The sequence below is a fragment of the Oryctolagus cuniculus genome, chromosome X (assembly GCF_964237555.1).
Source record: "Oryctolagus cuniculus chromosome X, mOryCun1.1, whole genome shotgun sequence".
Taxonomy (NCBI): Eukaryota; Metazoa; Chordata; class Mammalia; order Lagomorpha; family Leporidae; genus Oryctolagus; species Oryctolagus cuniculus.
In genome coordinates, this window is record NC_091453.1 from 16,355,041 (window position 1) to 16,372,411 (window position 17,371).

The window sequence follows — 17,371 nt, forward strand, 5'->3', positions numbered from 1 at the left end:
CAATACAGTTATTTTAATTTACCTTTACAACATTCTATTTCCAGAGCTGCAAACATTAAAATAAAATTTTAAAACTCATGGACTTGAAACAGTGACAATCACAAAACCAGGTCTCGGAAAGTCATACTTTCTTTAGCTAACAAGATCTTAAAGACATTCTCAAGTGCTAACCGTTATTAGATGTTGACAGGCCTCCGACGCTACAGTGTCATTTACCGAAGACACCTTGAGGGATATACACCTTCCAGATTGGTGTCTTACAAGCCTTTCATAGGGCAGTCGTGATTCAAAACAATGTGAAAAACCACAGCTCACAGAAGAGCTGTGAAAGTCTGTCTAGTATTGGGGTGGGGCTGGTGTGTGTGTAACATCATGAGATATGATAAAGTCATAGTAAGACTGAAAACCTCAAAAGGAAGGAATTTTGAGAAATGTCAGAGCTTCAAGAAACCACAAGTTTACAAGTAATAAAATATTTTAAAATCTGTATTATTTGAGGGGGCTAGGGAGAGAGATCACACCTGCTAGTTCACTCTCTAAAAGCCTTCAACAGCCAGGGCTAGGCCAGGCTGAATTCAGGAGCCAGGAAATAATGTGGGTGGCAAGATACCAACCACCTGAGCCACCGCCACTCCCTCCCAGGGTGCACATTAGCAGGAAGCTGGAAACAGGAGCCAGAGTCAGGAGTCAAACTGAGACACTTCTGTGTGAGATTAGGATACCCTAACCAACCTTTTACAACTACTAGACCAAATACTTTTAAGCATGGGAAAAAATAATCTAATCAACTACAAGTTCTACAATCAGGAAACAGATAAAGTCAGAGTAGCAGGGTGAATTTCAAGTGATTTTAAAGACACCAATAGAATGGACTAAGATATACAGATTGCAAAAAAAAATAACATTATTTTTCAAGAATAAAAAAAAAACACAGAGAAATAGCACTGGTTAAAGACTGGAAGTAGAAATAATTTTTTTTTTAGTGAAAATACCTATGAATGCTACCAACTTCTCAAACTTCCTGATTAACTCGGCACAGAAAATTCCCTCCCATTTTGAACCTCAGTTGTTCAAACCGCTTCCATGACGGTAGAAACTGCTGTCAAACCTTGTTTTATCAAATGTAGACAAAGAAACCAAGCTTTGTGGTGTATTTTAGCCTCAGAAGCTGTCAGAAGCATTTTACTAAGCCTCTATGGAAGGGAGACAAGAAGAGCAAGCCACTGTCTGAAACATCAGCAGTTACCCTGAGTACTTTTAATAGAATGGGGACAAACAGAAGCCCTTCTAGGCAGGAAAGGAGAAAATACAGTGAGTTCACTGAATGTTCATTTACATTTTAAATAAACAACATGCATGAGCTATCATTCTATTCTGCAGTAAACCATGTTTTATAAGCTTACAAAACTTTCTAAGAATATTCATTAACCTTGAAAACCAATAAACCTAAGGATTATGATTTATAATTTTAAAAACATGAGAAGCAGGCTTTGTGCATATCTGACTTCTCAAGATCTTAAGTGTTGGGGTAGGGTGCCTCATTAAAATGCAGAGTCTAGAAAAATACAATTTGAACTGGACCTTTCATTTTAACCCAACCTGTCCAGTAAAAAGGAAACAAAACACTCTTTTAAGTCACAAGGGTCTATATGTGGTTTAGAACAAATATTATTTACTGTTTTACCCCTAAATAAACCAAGGTCTAAGTAAATGCCTTACAGTTTCCGTCTAGTTAAAGCTAAGGCCTTCTGTACAAAGTAGACTCATTTTAAATTTTATACTTTCCTTTTCAAAGTGGGTGGGTTTATTTTTCCTGTTTCTGCATTTTGTACTTAGGGACTGCAGGAAATGATTAAGTAATTAGCAGGAGATAAGTGTGATTCTTGTGTACATCAGTAACTGGATCAAGTTATGATAGAGAATAGGTTCATGATTTTATCCTGCCTCTCCACAACCTGCAAGGTTAGGTGAAGAAAGTAGACTCTAGAGGTACAGATGGATACATGCTGAATTAGGTAAGGATACCCCAAAAATACAGCATCTTCAGTAATTTAGAAGTGCATTTCTCTCAGGAAATAGACCAGTATGGAGAAGTCAGGTTAGGCAGGTGATTCTGTTCCATTAAATCATTCAAGGACTCAGGTTCCTTATATCTTATTACTCCACCATTTTGCTTCATATATATGGTAGAAGCTAGTTCACTGACACATCTGCTTTCCAGTCTACAGGAAGGGCAAAGACAATGTCCAAAACATGAGGCTTCACTACAAAGGAAATGATTGGGAACTTGCACACATCAGTTCTTCAGACATCTCACTGGCCCAATCTCAGTTTACATGGCCACATCTAGCTGCAACAGAATCTAAGGAATGTAGTCTGTAACTCGGTGGATACATGCTCAACTAAATGTTAGGGAAGATATTGCTAAAAGAAGAAAGGAATAATAGACATGGGGGAATTCAGAAGTCACTGCCTCAATAGAAATCAGATTTAGAGATGACAAATTAAGGGGAAAAAAAGTATGGACAAAGTCAAGAGTGTTACAGGCTATACTGTGTATGAGTACATCAGTGGTGGTCACTGTATTTGAAGAAGTTGATGAGAAAATGTCAGTACTGTCGCTCCCCCACTCGTGGAGGAACAACACAGGACCCTGCGCTGTTCTCTTTGCCCGGCCCTTCCCGGGTTTGCTGCCGCTCCCCCCCACCTCCGCGGAGGAGCGGCACACCGCCGGCCAGCTCTCTCTCAGGGGTTCCTCAGGTGTTCCTCCTGCATGTTGTCTCTCTCCTCCTTTATAGTCCTCTTCCACCAATCCCAACTCTCCTGGTGTTCTCTCCCCACGCACTGAGCACGCTGCTCTCCTCCAATCAGGAGCAGGATCAGCTCCTGCAGCTTGTTAGTCAAATTGGTGAGGCAGCTGTGTGGAAGTTGTTTATTCCCTCTCAGCGCCATATGGTGGGAGATCAGATGCATAGAATTAATCTTAGCAGTTCCAGTAATTTAGTCTAGTCTCGGTTGCTCCCCACAAGTACCTTTCACCATCATAAATATCCCTCTCTTCCTCCTTTCATTTTATCTATTACTCTTCCTTTTCATGTTGCTATTCATCCACTTTTGTTGTTTTTCCTATTTCAAATGCTTATGATTCTGAGATCTAAAAATTTTATTGATCACTAATCACAGAAACCTTCTCTCTGTACACTTCAATGGTCAATTTAAATATACCTTAAAATGTCATAATTTGCTTTAAAGAATATGAGGCTCAGGGCTGGTGTTGTGGCTCAGTGGATAGAGCCACCACCTGCAGCACTAACATCCCACATGGGCACCAGTTAGAGTCCCAGCGTCTCCACTTCCATTCCAGCTCCATGCTAATATAGCTGAGAAAGCAGTGGAAAATGCTCCACTAACTGCGCCCGTGCCACCCATGTGAGAGACCAAGATAAAGTTCCTGGCCTCAGCCTGGCATAGCCCTGGCCATTGTGGCCATCTGTGGGGTGAACCAGCAGATGCAAGATCTGTCTCTCCTCCTATGTAGCTCTTTCAAATAAATACATCTTTTTTAAAAATTTGAGACTCTGGAAGCATCAGAATGTAACACAAGAGTTTAAGGAATCGAGTTCAGTGATTATGTAATTCAAAGAGCAAAAATTAAAGGAGCTGTCTTATCAAGATGCAATCACTGTGGGCTTCTGGCACAGTGGTTAAGACGCCACTTGGAATGCCTGCCTCCCATATTGGACTGCAGTTCTTTTGTTTGAGTACTGGCTCTGCTTCTGAACCAGCTTCCTGCTACTGCATCCCAGGAGGCAGCAGGTGATGGCTTCAGGACATAGGTCCATGCTTGAATTGAGTTCCATACAACTGGCTTCAGCCTCACCCAACTCTGGCTGTTGTGGCCGTTTGGAAAATGAACCAGCAGATGGAAGGTCTCTTTCTTTGCTCTTCAAATAAAATAAAAATATATATAAATTCATTATAACAAACTTACAAAGATGCAGTCACAAAAATTTGAGGATGGCAAAGCTTCTGCAATTGAAACCTCAAAATGTACACTTTGTGAATGGCTTGAAACAATTTTATAAATGAAGAAGATTATAGGCAATTCTGATGGCTTTGTCATAAGGCAAATCACAAGCTACTTCTTCTGTCCACTCTTCAACTCAGGAAAAAAAATGGCCCTATTTCTTGTCCTGTGTCATAACCAAGAATTTCTGAATAGCTCTTTGAACAAATGTTTCCTGGCACTTAAATTCCACTATGCTGTCATCACTTCCCCACATCGTTTATCTAATATCCATCTTCTCAATAGTCAAGTGCAGCGTCACATGTTCCCAGAAACAAGCTCATCAGGTGGCACTAAGAGTTAACAGATACTTGATGTGTCCCCATTTTCAGCCTGCTGTCCACTGATGGTTCTGGATACCATGAACTTTTGTTTCATGAAAGAAAGCAGTCACTAAGAGCAAGAGTTAAGGCATTACAAGAATTTCTGAACCATTCAAATACAATGCAGCAATGCAATTCTTGTTTCTCATGCCTCTTTTCTTCAAGTGCGTAGGATTTCCTCTCCATTCTAGAGGATCTCTGTCACTGCCTTCTCTTAATTTTATTAGTGTAATAAATATCCCCAACAGCTCATTCAAATTTCAATGTGCAGCTCTCTGGCTCCTGAGAGGCATAATTTAGTCTACGGCAATGCATACAGTACTCACCATCACTTATGGAAACACTGAAGCCTCATAATAACGGTAATGCTAGTAATAGCAATTGCTGCGATCAATGAGTGAACACTTACTCACCATGGGTACTATGAATGCATATTAACTTCTAGTAATTTGTGGTTAGTTAAATCCTCTTACAATCTAGTGGTCAGCCACGGGAGTTGCTTTGTTTTTAAAAACTATAGAAATATATAGTATGGTATTATAAAATCCATTTCCATGAAGAAATATGATATAGCTGGCTTATGGTTAGCCAATTTTAAGGTAAATATCTTGTTTTTCTCTTGTGATTTTGTCTCTGAAATGTGAGCAGATGTGTTAACACTTTGCAGGAGTAACATCCTCAACAACTTATTACTTTCATTACCCTTCCTATCTTTTAGAATTCTTGCAAACATCTCTGATTTAAGGGCTCGCATTACGGCACAGTGGGTTAAGCCACTGCCTATGTTACTGGAATCCCATTTAAGTGCAGGTTCAAATTCTGGTTGCTGTGCTTCTGATCCAGCTCCCTGCTAATGTGCCTGGGAAAGCATCAGAGGATGGTCCCAGTACTTGGGCCCCTGCACCCATGTGGGAGACATGGAGGAGTTCTAGGCTTCAGGCTTTGGTTTACCTCAGTCCCTGGCCTTCCAGGTATTTGTGGAGTCAAACAGTAGATGGAGGATCACTTTCTCCCTCTAACTCAGCCTTTCAAAGAAATAAAATAAATATCCCCAAAAATCTGATTTCAATAGGACTATTGTGGTTTGATACTGACAACTGGTACCTGCCATAGGTCCTAGTATTTATTTGGGTACTATGTATTGAGGCAGTACAAGGGAACTGTGTGTGTGTGTGTGTGTGTGTGAGAGAGAGAGAGAGAGAGAGAGAGAGAGAGAGAAACTGTTTCCTTTTCATTTCTGAATAAAGCTTTGTATAAAAGTAGCCATTCAGTGTAATTAAGGATAAAAAGATATGTTTTGTAAACCACTCTGCTTTTTTCTAAATAGGGGGTCTTTGGTGAAACATTTATCTTTACCATGACCATAGGGTAATGTTAATATACGTGATTAATAGTGCAAATGAAATTAAAACCCCTCAACATCTTATTTAGGAACAAAATGCTATTTCCTAATTGCAATAAGGAAGATCTCTGGATGCTGATACTTTAATTAGGAGAGAAATTTCTTTTAATTAAAAAAGTTAGGTTTTTAATTTTTCAGTAAGTTCGAGAGTGTCCTCTAGTGGAGAGAGACTCTGATCTCAGCAGTTTTAGAAATGGCTAAATGATACCTAATTAGAAGAAGTTTGCATTTAGTAACGAATGTCCCTACTTAGCCAGTTGGAAATCATTGGCTGAAGGGAAAATGTATTATTTTTCCTTTAGGACCCCTATCGTGTCATGGGCTACTTGAAAGACTGCAGTGTGATGAACACTGTTCTCATTTTAGATAGCAAATGATTTTTTATGATCAATTTTAGAGTGCTTCCTTCTGAACCTGGTAAAATTGAGCTGATGATGCACCATTTTGCCAAAAAGGTGGCAGAAGCATTTAGTGCAATTTACTATAGCTTTTATAGGTATCAACTTGAGGCAGCAAGAATACCATTATCTTCAGGACTCCAGCCCTGGCTGAATGATACATTTGATGTGTGTGGGTCCCTTGCCATAGCTTCAATTTGTCTGCTATTATTTGAAGGAAAACAAAGAAATGAAATAGAGAAGAAAATTAAATAACTGTGTCTCTCTCTATAACTTGTGAAATTCCAAGGCTAATTTCCTGTTTTTCTGGTTACCCTTAGTAAATAGCATTAGTGCTATCACCTGGGTATCAGAGAGGCGCTGTGGAGGTATTTCAGTATTTTAATGAAAAAGGATAAGGACGAGCTATAGTGCTTGGCTCTCTGAATCACACATTAGCATTGTTTTAGCAGAAATTGCATGTTACAGCAAATTAGAGAATGACAGATGGATAGCTGTTCTTGATAACAAGTTAAGCAGTGTAGACTTAAACAGAGTAAAGATAAAACTTTATTGCTAATTCTTTTATTTGAAAAATGAATAAGGAGCATATTCACAAAATTCCTTAAGTAAGCCAAAAACTGTCAGAGCCATATTGTGTGTGTCTAAACGTTGCTTATTGTAATGACAGTGATGAATAATGAAGCAAGCATCATGTCCCTGTTAACAAGTAATTTTCAGAAAAATATACAATCATGACTCTTACATAGATTTAAGAATGAACAGGTGTTCAAGAAAATTCTTACTCACATGGTATGAGTAGACCAAATGGATGTTATGACCAGTTCAAAGGACAAGTCAAACAGCAGATATATACCAAGTACTGTAGAAATGAATTATAAATGGTGACAATATTGGTTTCTCTCCAGACTGGGGACTTGGGGTAGGATAATCAATTAACTTACTATCAGGAGAGAATGCATGCATCTATAAGTTACCTGCACTTTAGGAAGAATCAAAAAAACAGCTAAAGGATTGTAAAAATCCAAGAATCCAATAACCCGGGTTATGCTATAGACCAGTGAGTAGTTTTCAACCGAAACATACTTTTTCCCTATATTCCTTTGGAAAGAAAATATATTTCTTTAGCCTTTGATCGAATTTTCAGTGACCCAGTTGTACATCCTACTTCTTGTCTACACCAACTACCTCTCTGCCTACTACAGTCATCATTATCTTTTTTTCTCCGTCCTCTTCCCAGCCTCCCTGTCCTTGCCTCATGCACACAGGCCCTATTCAAATGCTTTGCAGTGTTTTTGGAGCCCCAACTCCACTCTAAACAAAATCCAAAGTAAAAAAATATTGTTCCACAGTTAAAACTAACAGTTTGCATGAAAACCACCTGGAGTGCTTGCTTCAAAATTCATGTCCATGGAATCACTCAGACTTCCTACATCAAAATCTAGTTGAGAGTAAAGGTGTGTAGTTTGACAGTAAATTTGGGAGTCACTGGCTTAAATAAACATTTAAAATGTAACATCATATTCCTCTTGGCAAAATGACATTGTAGGATATTTGGGAGTATAAAATAAAAACTAACATGAAAATTAGTAGAAACTTTGCAAGAAAAAACAGGGCTAATTGTAGCATTAAGAGTTGCAGTAACATCTACCAAAATGTGGCTACGATTATCTTCAAGTTGAACATCCACCTATTCATGTACATTCTACATACTATATGTATATTTTTTTGACAGGCAGAGTTAGAGAGAGACAGACAGAAAAGTCTTCCTTTTTCCGTTGGTTCACCCCTCAAGTGGCCGCTTTGGCCAGCGTGTTGTGGCCAGCGCGCTGCGCTGATCCGAAGCCAGGAGCCAGGTGCCTCCTCCTGGTCTCCCATGCAGGTGCAGGACCCAAGCACTTGGGCCATCTCCACTGCACTCCCTGGCCACAGCAGAGAGCTGGCCTGGAAGAGGGGCAACCGGGACAGAATCTGGCACCCCAACCGGGACTAGAACCCGGGGTGCCGGTGCCGCAGGTGGAGGATTAGCCTAGTGAGCCGTGGCGCCGGCCTACATACTATATTGTTTCCTTTTATTATTTTTCCTTTTTAATTGAAAACATGCTCAGAAAATGCCAGCAGGAATATAACATGGCATAACCACTTTGGAAGGTAGTTTGGTCCTCGCAAAATGATTTAAGCGTAAATTCTCTTATGACCTAGCAATTCAAGTCCTGGGTATATATCTAAGAGAAATCAAATGGTATGTTCACAAAAAAACTTATATCAGAGTATCCAAAGCAATGATATTCATTCTAGCCAAAGGGTGGGAACAACCCAATATTTATCAATTGATGAGTGGATATTAAAAATATAGTATACCAATACAGTGGGCTATTATTTTAGCCATAAAGAGAAATGAAGTACTGATTGATGTACAGGGTTTCTTTTGGGGTGATGAAAGTGTACTAAAATTCACTGTGGTACTTGTTGTATAATTTTGTGAATATACTAAAAATCAACAAATTATACACTTTAATGGATAAATTTATGGTATGTGAATGGTATTGCAATAGAGCTTTTAAAATATGCATGCTACATCTTTAAAAAATATAGACAGCGCTGGGCTGGTGTTTAACTGGCTCTTCTAGTTCTGCCACAAATGTGTCTGATGTTTTCATTCATGTTATCAAATACAAGTGAAACAATGAAGTGGTAGGTCAAAATGTTACTCATTCATCAGTAATGTGACTCTTGCTGAACCAAATTATGGTAGAATATTTTCTTGATGTTTGTGCTATTCCTGATATAATAGCTTTTAAGTTTAATCGTCATAAACACTTTTCCACAGTTGTCTTAATTACAGAAAATCCACAAAACAATAAATCATAGCTTGGTTTGTAGCATTTGACAATTTATGGGGTAATACTCCCACCATGGCTGATTAAAAGCTACCAATGTCATTAAATGTGCTGCTGGAAAGAGATGTCAAGTATCACATATCAGATAGTTCTTCTACCATACAGAAACCATAGTTACAAATAAGCTCAAGAATATAAAATGTAAGAAAATAATTGTGAATTTTGAGTTTTGAGTATCTATAAGCTTTGTTTCCAATTTGTGTTTCTATAATTTAATTTTAATGGGTGTACTGAACATCCTGCTTACAGAATGTAAGTAGTAATGAACTCTCATAAGCTAGTATGGACCAGCTCTAACACATTACTGAAATAACTTCTGAATGAGGATGCTATGAATATGCAATATGAAGGCTATTATACAAAATGGGTTTGCTTATTGAGATATGTAGACATCCAGCCTTTTTTGAAGCTTTAAAAAAGAGAAACAATTGAGAGGCAGCAGGTGATGGCTTGGGTACTTGGGTCTCTGCCACTCATGTGCAGGACCTGAGTTCCTAGCTCCTAACTTCAAACTGGCCCCTGCTGTAGTGAGCATCTGGAATGTGAACCAGTGGATAGAAGATCTCTATCTTTGTCTCTCTCCCTTTCAAATACATAAATTTTCAAAATTAAAAAGGTGGACAAGCTAAAATGCAAGTTCAAAGGATATTAAGCAGGTTAATTTGCAACTATTTATTGGGTTACTAATGTACTCAAAACACTGTAATGGCTGCTGGTAATATAAAGGTAAATTAAGATGAAATTTCTGCCCCTGGGGAATGCATACTCTAGTTGCTTGGTTAGAGACACAAGCATATGAAATACTGTAAGGACTGTATTATGATATGGGGCCAGCGCTGTGGTGTAGTGGGTTAAAGCCCTGGCCTGAAGCACCGGCATCCCATATGGGCGCCAGTTCTAGTCCCGGCTGCTCCTCTTCCAATCCAGCTCTGTACTGTGGCCTGGGAAAGCAGTAGTAGATGGCCCAAGTCCGTGGGTCCCTGCACCTGCATGGGAGACCTGGAAGAAGCTCCTGGCTTCGGATCAGCGCAACTCCATCCGTTGCAGCCATCTGGGGATGGAAGACCTCTCTCTATGTCTCTACCTCTCTCTGTAACTCTGTCTTTCAAACAAATAAAATAATTCTTTAAAAAAGATCTAGGTATGTTCCAAGAGCTATGGGATGAGAAAGGACAGAGTCCCTGAATGCTTGTAATTCCTCAAAAGGCAGGCTTGGGACTACTTAATGGATGAGGAATGTACTAGATGAAAATGAGAATTTAAAGTAAAGAGCATAATGTTAGAAAGTGTGAGAATATGAAATGAATCATGAATGAGCTACTCCTAAAACTGAGTTGCTAAAATCCTGTTATGTAACAGCCCAAGATACAAACATGATCACATCACTTTTATTTTCCTGATTTCTATTTTTCCCTATTAATATTTTTTGCCCTTATTATTTGGTGGACATGTGTCATCTCTCCATAGGCCCCACACTGGCACATGAACCTATCAATCACTAGTTCTTAATCAACCTGACATGAAGGAATCATAGCCTTTCATTCCTGCTTTCAAACACAAGGTAACATGATAGAGCTCCAAGGTCACAGCACTCTGGCACACATGTGATTAGTTACCATTTCCTAAATGGATAGTACTGGGTAGACCCAGTTCCCCTTGACAACATTTAGGCCCTTGGGTAGAGTCTTGTGTGTGAGTTTGGCTTCACCTGACCTTCTCTTAGGAGTGACTGCCAGGTTCCTACTATCTTGACTAATAGAGAGCTATGCATTAAGAAGGGGCGATGCCTTTAGGTCACACAGATTGGCACAATTAAGTAAAACCACTGAAAAATTTCATTACAGTGATGTGAGCAACAAGTATATTAATTTCCAAACCAGGTTCCTGTCTCCTGCATAGATAAAACTATTACACAGAAACTAGTATTGTGTGTAAATAGGAACAGAATTCATTTTGCAGCATGGAGTATACATGCATTTGCATGCAAGTGTGGGCCACCCCAACATGGAGTAATAGCCAACATGACTGGGCCAAAGAATTGTGTGTAAATAAGACAGAAAAATGACAACAGTCCTTCTAAGCAATAGCAGGAAAGGTCTATCCAAAAATGGCCCATGTTGGGAAGAGCAAGCAGGAGCAGTACTTCCACGCATGTTCCTCAGTGGAGAGAGAGCTCTTTCCTGCCTTCCACCTCTTTTTATCAGGAAGGGCATGGTAGCCCAATCGCACATACAACTGGGGTGGGGTCTGAGCATGTGCCCTGGCACCAGATGTGACAGGTGCATCCTGGGAAGGTGGGTGTATCAAACCAACAGTTAAAGAAAAAGGGTTATGTTGCAGGGGCACAAGAGCTTCCAGCTCTCCTAAACTTTAACTAAGTCTTAGTTATACCATATCAACAGAACAAAAAACTGCTCAAGTTGACTTTATGTCCTGGCTATATGCTAAAGGAGCTGGCAGCTCCTCAACCTCTCTTTTTTTTTCTCTCTCTCTGTCACACATACACAGTGACATATGTAAATATATAAACCATAAAAAATAAAAATTTCTATCTTATCAGGCTTCCATTTTAATCTTTGCCTTGAGATAGGCTCCTATTATCACATTGGTAACAGGCATAATGATCTGCAGTCATTGCTACAACCTGTGCTTTAGCCTTTTAAGAAATTAGATGGCAATAATCTGATCTCTGCAGTGACTGTTCCTTCTGTGATCTCAGAGTATCGTAACATTCTCAATCCTTCTTGATTTCTTTCTGATCCAATCCAAGGATTGAACATAGAGTAAGAGTGATTTCTTTAGATTGGAGATGTGATTATGTCAGTCTCTTATTTGCAACCTTCCCCCAGTTTCCAGTTGCCATTAAATGAAATCTCTACTCTTCAACATGGCCCACATAGAAGAACAGGGCTGCTATTGCTCTGGCCTCAAAAGTGCTTTATTGATGCCCTAATCTCCCCCACCCTACCCCGTAGATACTGTGGCTTCAGTCACTCTAAATTATTTTGTTTCCTCAGAAGTTCCCTGGGTTTCTGTGACTCATGCTCTTTCCCTCTGAGGGAAGTGCCTTCCTCCTCTTCCCTCCACCCTCTCTTCTTCCTTACACGAATTCCACTTTTTAACCCACAGCAAGCCCAATGCAAGTCTGGAGGGTGTTCTCCTAGGTGTCACCATAGCACTGCAGTGTCAGAGCTCAAGGGGAGTTAGGTGAGCCAAGATAATCAAGAAAGCAAATTGTTTCTTACATGGGTGCAGGAACCAATTTCTGTCTGTGGCAGCACAAGGCTTGCAGGTGAGGGAAGTGAACAAATAGAGAAATGGCAAGCCAGTTCATTTGGAAATGAAGAAGGGTAATGGGAGAGACTAATTCAGTTACCAGTGGGGTTTTTAGTTGGCCTCTCTGCTAAGGAATGTCCGACTACTCGCTAATGGTGTGATCATTTTGAGTCCTCATACTCAGTAAAACTGTAATGGAAAAGTAGGCAATATCAAAATTTCCATTTATGAATTCTAGGGATTGAATCCCACGTAAAAACCAAAACTTGATATCTTTTTTTTTAGACAGGCAGAGTTAGACAGTGAGAGAGAGAGACAGAGAGGAAGGTCTTCCTTCTGTTGGTTCACCCCCAAAATGGTCACTGTGGCCAGCGCACTGCGCCGATCTGAAGCCAGGAGCCAGGTGCTTCTCCTGGTCTCCCATGCAGGTGCAGGGCCCAAGCACTTGGGCCATCCTCCACTGCACTCCCGGGCCACAGCAGAGAGCTGGACTGGAAGAGGAGCAACTGGGACAGAATCCGGTGCCCCAACCGGGACTAGAACCCGGGGTGCCGGCGCCACAGGCGGAGGATTAGTCTAGTGAGCCATGGCGCTGGCCTCTCCCATAACTTTTATTATTCTAGTCTGTAACACACAGAATAGCCCTGGTTCGGTTTATTCTAAATATATATACTTAATAGAAAACATTGAAAATCTCCCTTATACTCACGTGATTATACTGAATAAAAATATGCACTCTGTGGGAGAGGAGCAGCCGCCAGGGTGAGGCTCTGCTCTGCCTTCCGCCTTCCAGTCACTCACCACGCCCACCTGCGGGCGGTGATGGGGACGGGCAACACCTGGGGCGCGACCATGCACAGGACAGGTTGGCCACACAGGTCTGCCTGCCTTCCCTCAGTTAAAGATCTAACACGAGACACGTGGGGAGTGCCCCGCTGGTGGGATTACTTAAAAGATACATTGTGTAAATTATTCATTTATGCCTTTTTAAAACTGTGTGTAACAGTTTCATTCTGTCAGCATGTAATGTTAAATATCATATAGTATTTTCAGACTTTTCAACACATGACTATCTTGGCCCTATAACATGTAATCAGTTGCGTAAAATCTAGTTCTCTAATAAAAGTATAAGTGCAAAGGATATTTGATTTAAAATTCTTTTGTAATTTTGGCTGATTCTTTTGGTAGAAATCTGGTTAGTTTCAAATCAATAAGATAATCATTCAGTTATCCATTTTATAATGTAAATATTCGATAAAGAAGAGGAAATTAAATATCAAATTATTTGTGTGCAAAAATAGTACAGGAACCTCCTTGGGGCCTCATTTTGCCTCTTAAAAGTGTGCATTTTTTGGACTTGCTTTATCTGGTCAACAATGATGACCATTAAACACAGATTCAAAATACACTAGGAATCTCTTAGAGAACATGCAAACATGATCAAATATAAAATAAAAAGGGAAGAGTGTATCATGTCATCTTAGAAATAGTAGAAGAGCAAGAAATTTTTTAGGAGCTGGTGCTGTGACATAGCAGGTAAGGCTGTTGCCTGCAGTGCCGGCATCCTATATGGGTGCTGGTTCGAGTCTCGGCTGCTCCACTTCTGATTCAGCTCTCTGCTATGGCCTGGGAAAGCAGTAGAAGATGGTCCAAGTCCCTGGACCCCTGCACCCACACGGGAGACCTGGAAGAAGCTCCAGGCTCCTGGCTTCAGATCAGCACAGCTCCGGCTGTGGAGGCCATCTGGGGAGTGAACTAACTGATGGAAGACCTCTCTCTCACTCTCTCTCCCTTTCTCTCTCTCTCCTCTCTGCCTCTGCCTCTCTGTAACTCTGCCTTTCAAATAAATACATAAATCTTTAATAAAAAATTTGTTATGAACTGTTCTTACACCATGGACATAATTAAGATAATAAGATTGATTTTATCCAATAAAAATGTTCTTGTTAGGAAACTTGTAGAATCAAGTTTATAGATACCAGTGCTTAGGCTTAGAAAGCATATATCTAAGTGCATTCTGCTGTTCTCTGGGTTTGATTGTAAAATCACTCACTAGCACAATTTCAGGAGACATTATTAATTCACAGCTTAGCTCAGAGCTTTCCAGTCCTCAGGAATTTCCTTCCTTGCACCTTGAGGTCAAGGGGATGTCAGGGCCCCCCAGTAATATCCCTAGGAATTTGGGGGTGGACATTGGGTCTAGCAGTTAAGGTGTTCATGTCACACATCAGAGTGCCTGTGCTCAATGCCCAGCTCTTGCTCCTAATTTCAGCTTCCTGCTAATGCAGGCTCTGGGAAGTGATTACGATAGTCCCTCCATCTTAGTCTACTCCACCCTCCTAGCAGATCTAAACTGAGTCCTGGGCTCCTGGCTTCATCTTATTTGCAGTGTTATGATCATTTGGAGAATGAACCAGTGGATGAGATCTCTCTCTCTCTCTCTCTCTCTCTCTCTCTCTCTCTCTCTGCCTCTCTGCTTCTCCATCTCTTGCCTCTCAAATAAATAAATACCTATTTTTTAAAAATATATTCTCATTGGTTTTTGGCAACAGCTAATTGAAAAAGTTTGCTCACTTAAGATGTCAGCAAAAATGTCACTGAGGCCTGATTTTCAGCTCTTCATGTGGTGACCATCTCTGAGAATAATCCAAGCTGGCATAGGCCCTTATGAAGCCCCATCCCATCCTCCAATCTCTGTCTCCACTTGGAGGCAGCAAGATCTTGAAACCAGTATGTACTGAAATATTTCAGTTCTCTAATGTTAGGTGAGGCTTGGGTTAACCAGTTGTGTGTAAAGGGCAATTAACTGTCCTGAAGAAACTTTGCCTTCTGCAGTCTCCAAATTCATTTTCCCTTTTAGTTAGGGACTTGGACTTACCACCTTGATAGACTGATCCGTATTCACCATTAGAATGGTCTCTGCCAAGGAACACACTGAAAGGAGCTAATTTCCACAGTAGTACCATTGGTTTTATCTCTAATGAAAATTCCAAATATTTATTATCATGAATTGTCTTTTTAAAAATTTTTATTTGTATAAGGGGAACAAGTTTCATGTATTTCATATATACAGTTTCTTTTTTTTATTTATTTATTTGAAAGGTAGAGTTATACGGAGAGGAAGAGACAAAGAGAAAGGTCTTCTATCTGCTGGTTCACTCCCCAGATGGCTATAAAGGCCAAAGCTGGGCTGATCCTAAGCCAGGAGCCAGGAGTTTCTTCTAGGTCTCCCATGCAGGTTCAGGGACCCAAAGACTTGGGCCATGTTTTTTTTTAAGATTTATTTATTTATTTGAAAGTCAGAGTCACACAGAGAGAGGAGAGGCAGAGAGAGAGAGAGAGAGAGAGAGAGAGAGAGAGAGGTCTTCCATCTGATGGTTCATTCCCCAATTGGCTGTAACGGCCAGAGCTGTGCTGATCTGAAGCCAGGAGCCTGGAGGCTCTTCCAGGTCTCCCATATGGGTGCAGGGGCCCAAGGACCATCTTCTACTGCTTTCCCAGGCCATAGCAGAGAGCTGGATCAGAAGTGGAGTAGCAGGGTCTCGAACCATCGCCCATATGGGATGCCAGCGCTTCAGGCCAGGGCATTAACCCACTGTGCCATAGCACTGGGCCCCTTGGGCCATCTTCTACTGCTTTCCCAGGCCATAAGCAGAGAGCTGTGCTAGAAGAGGAGCAGCCAGGACTCGACCTAGTGCTTATATAAGATGGCGGCACTGCAGGCGGAGGCTTAGCCTACTATGGCACAGAGACAGTAGCATTACATTTTTTTTTTCATATATACAGCTTTAAGAGCATAATGATACTTCCCACCCTACCCACTCTCCTCCCTCACTCCCACCCTCCATCCTCCTTTCTTTCTTATTTTTCTTTTAATTTTTACAATGACATACTTTCAGGTTACTCTATAATCAAAAGCTTAACATTCCACTAAATAAAGAATTCAACAAGTAGTAAGTAGAAAAACCACTGTTCCTCAAGAGTATAGACAAGGGCTATAAACAATAATCAAATACCAAAATGTCAATTTCACTCTTATATGTTAAACTTTTTATACTCTGTACATTGTCTTTTAATATGCTTTTCTACCTAAACACGTGTTAGTTTCCTTAATTATGTACATTGTCTTTTAATATTCTTTTATACCTAAGTACATGTTAGCTTCCTTAATTAAGACATTATTCCTTATGAAGTAAAAATATTTTAATGAAATCTTGTTGAGATCTTGGATTTATGGTTCTTTTTCTCTCCTAGACAAACATTTTACTTCCTTTCTGTTCTTACATTGAAGATTGAGATACAACTTCTATGTGCCATAGAAAATCTTATAATTATCAACAATATATATCCTCTGATATCATGCCTTGAGAAGGGTATATCAGCCCTGTGGGATGCTTCCCAATAATTCATAACCTCAGTCCAATCATGAAAAACATCAGGCAAACCTAACTGGAAAAACATTCTGTAAAATGACTAACCAATCATCTTCAAAATCTTATAAGTAACTCTCATTCCATTAAACAAGCCATACTTTCAAAAGTGCCCATTCTATAAATTTGACAAAGATTGAAAATACTTGAAAAATTATTCTTTTAGAAAGATGTTTCATTAAATCAATGGAGTGATCAAAATGTTACCTGCTAGTTTGCCTAAAATAAGCATGTTCCAATAGTTTTATAACACGTTTCCATCACATTTCTCCACAGGTGATTCAGCTAATCTAACCTGCAGAGCTTTCTTTGGGTATAGTGGAGATGTCAGTCCTTTAATTTACTGGATGAAAGGAGAGAAGTTTATTGAAGATCTGGATGAAAATCGAGTTTGGGAAAGTGACATTAGGTAAAATAATTTTTTTTCTTTTAACCTGTGAAGTCAAGATTAAACATTTGCTCTGTTCACAAATGGAAAATGAGGTAAAAGAAGGAGGGTTTTTTGTTTTAACATTTCACAGTACAAATATGCTTTTTCGTATTATTTAATGGCCAAGAAGCAAAAACATTGTTAAG

At 39.9% G+C, this 17,371-nt stretch overlaps 1 protein-coding gene across 1 annotated transcript in view; it reads left to right on the plus strand.

The window, feature by feature from the left end:
* The window catches only part of IL1RAPL1 (interleukin 1 receptor accessory protein like 1), a 1,403,208-nt gene that overhangs the window by 1,344,468 nt on the left and 41,369 nt on the right, over positions 1-17,371 (plus strand). The window contains exon 7 of the mRNA XM_051827650.2: positions 17,072-17,204. Within this exon, the coding sequence (XP_051683610.1) occupies positions 17,072-17,204 (133 nt within the window). The remainder of the gene's footprint in view (positions 1-17,071; positions 17,205-17,371) is intronic.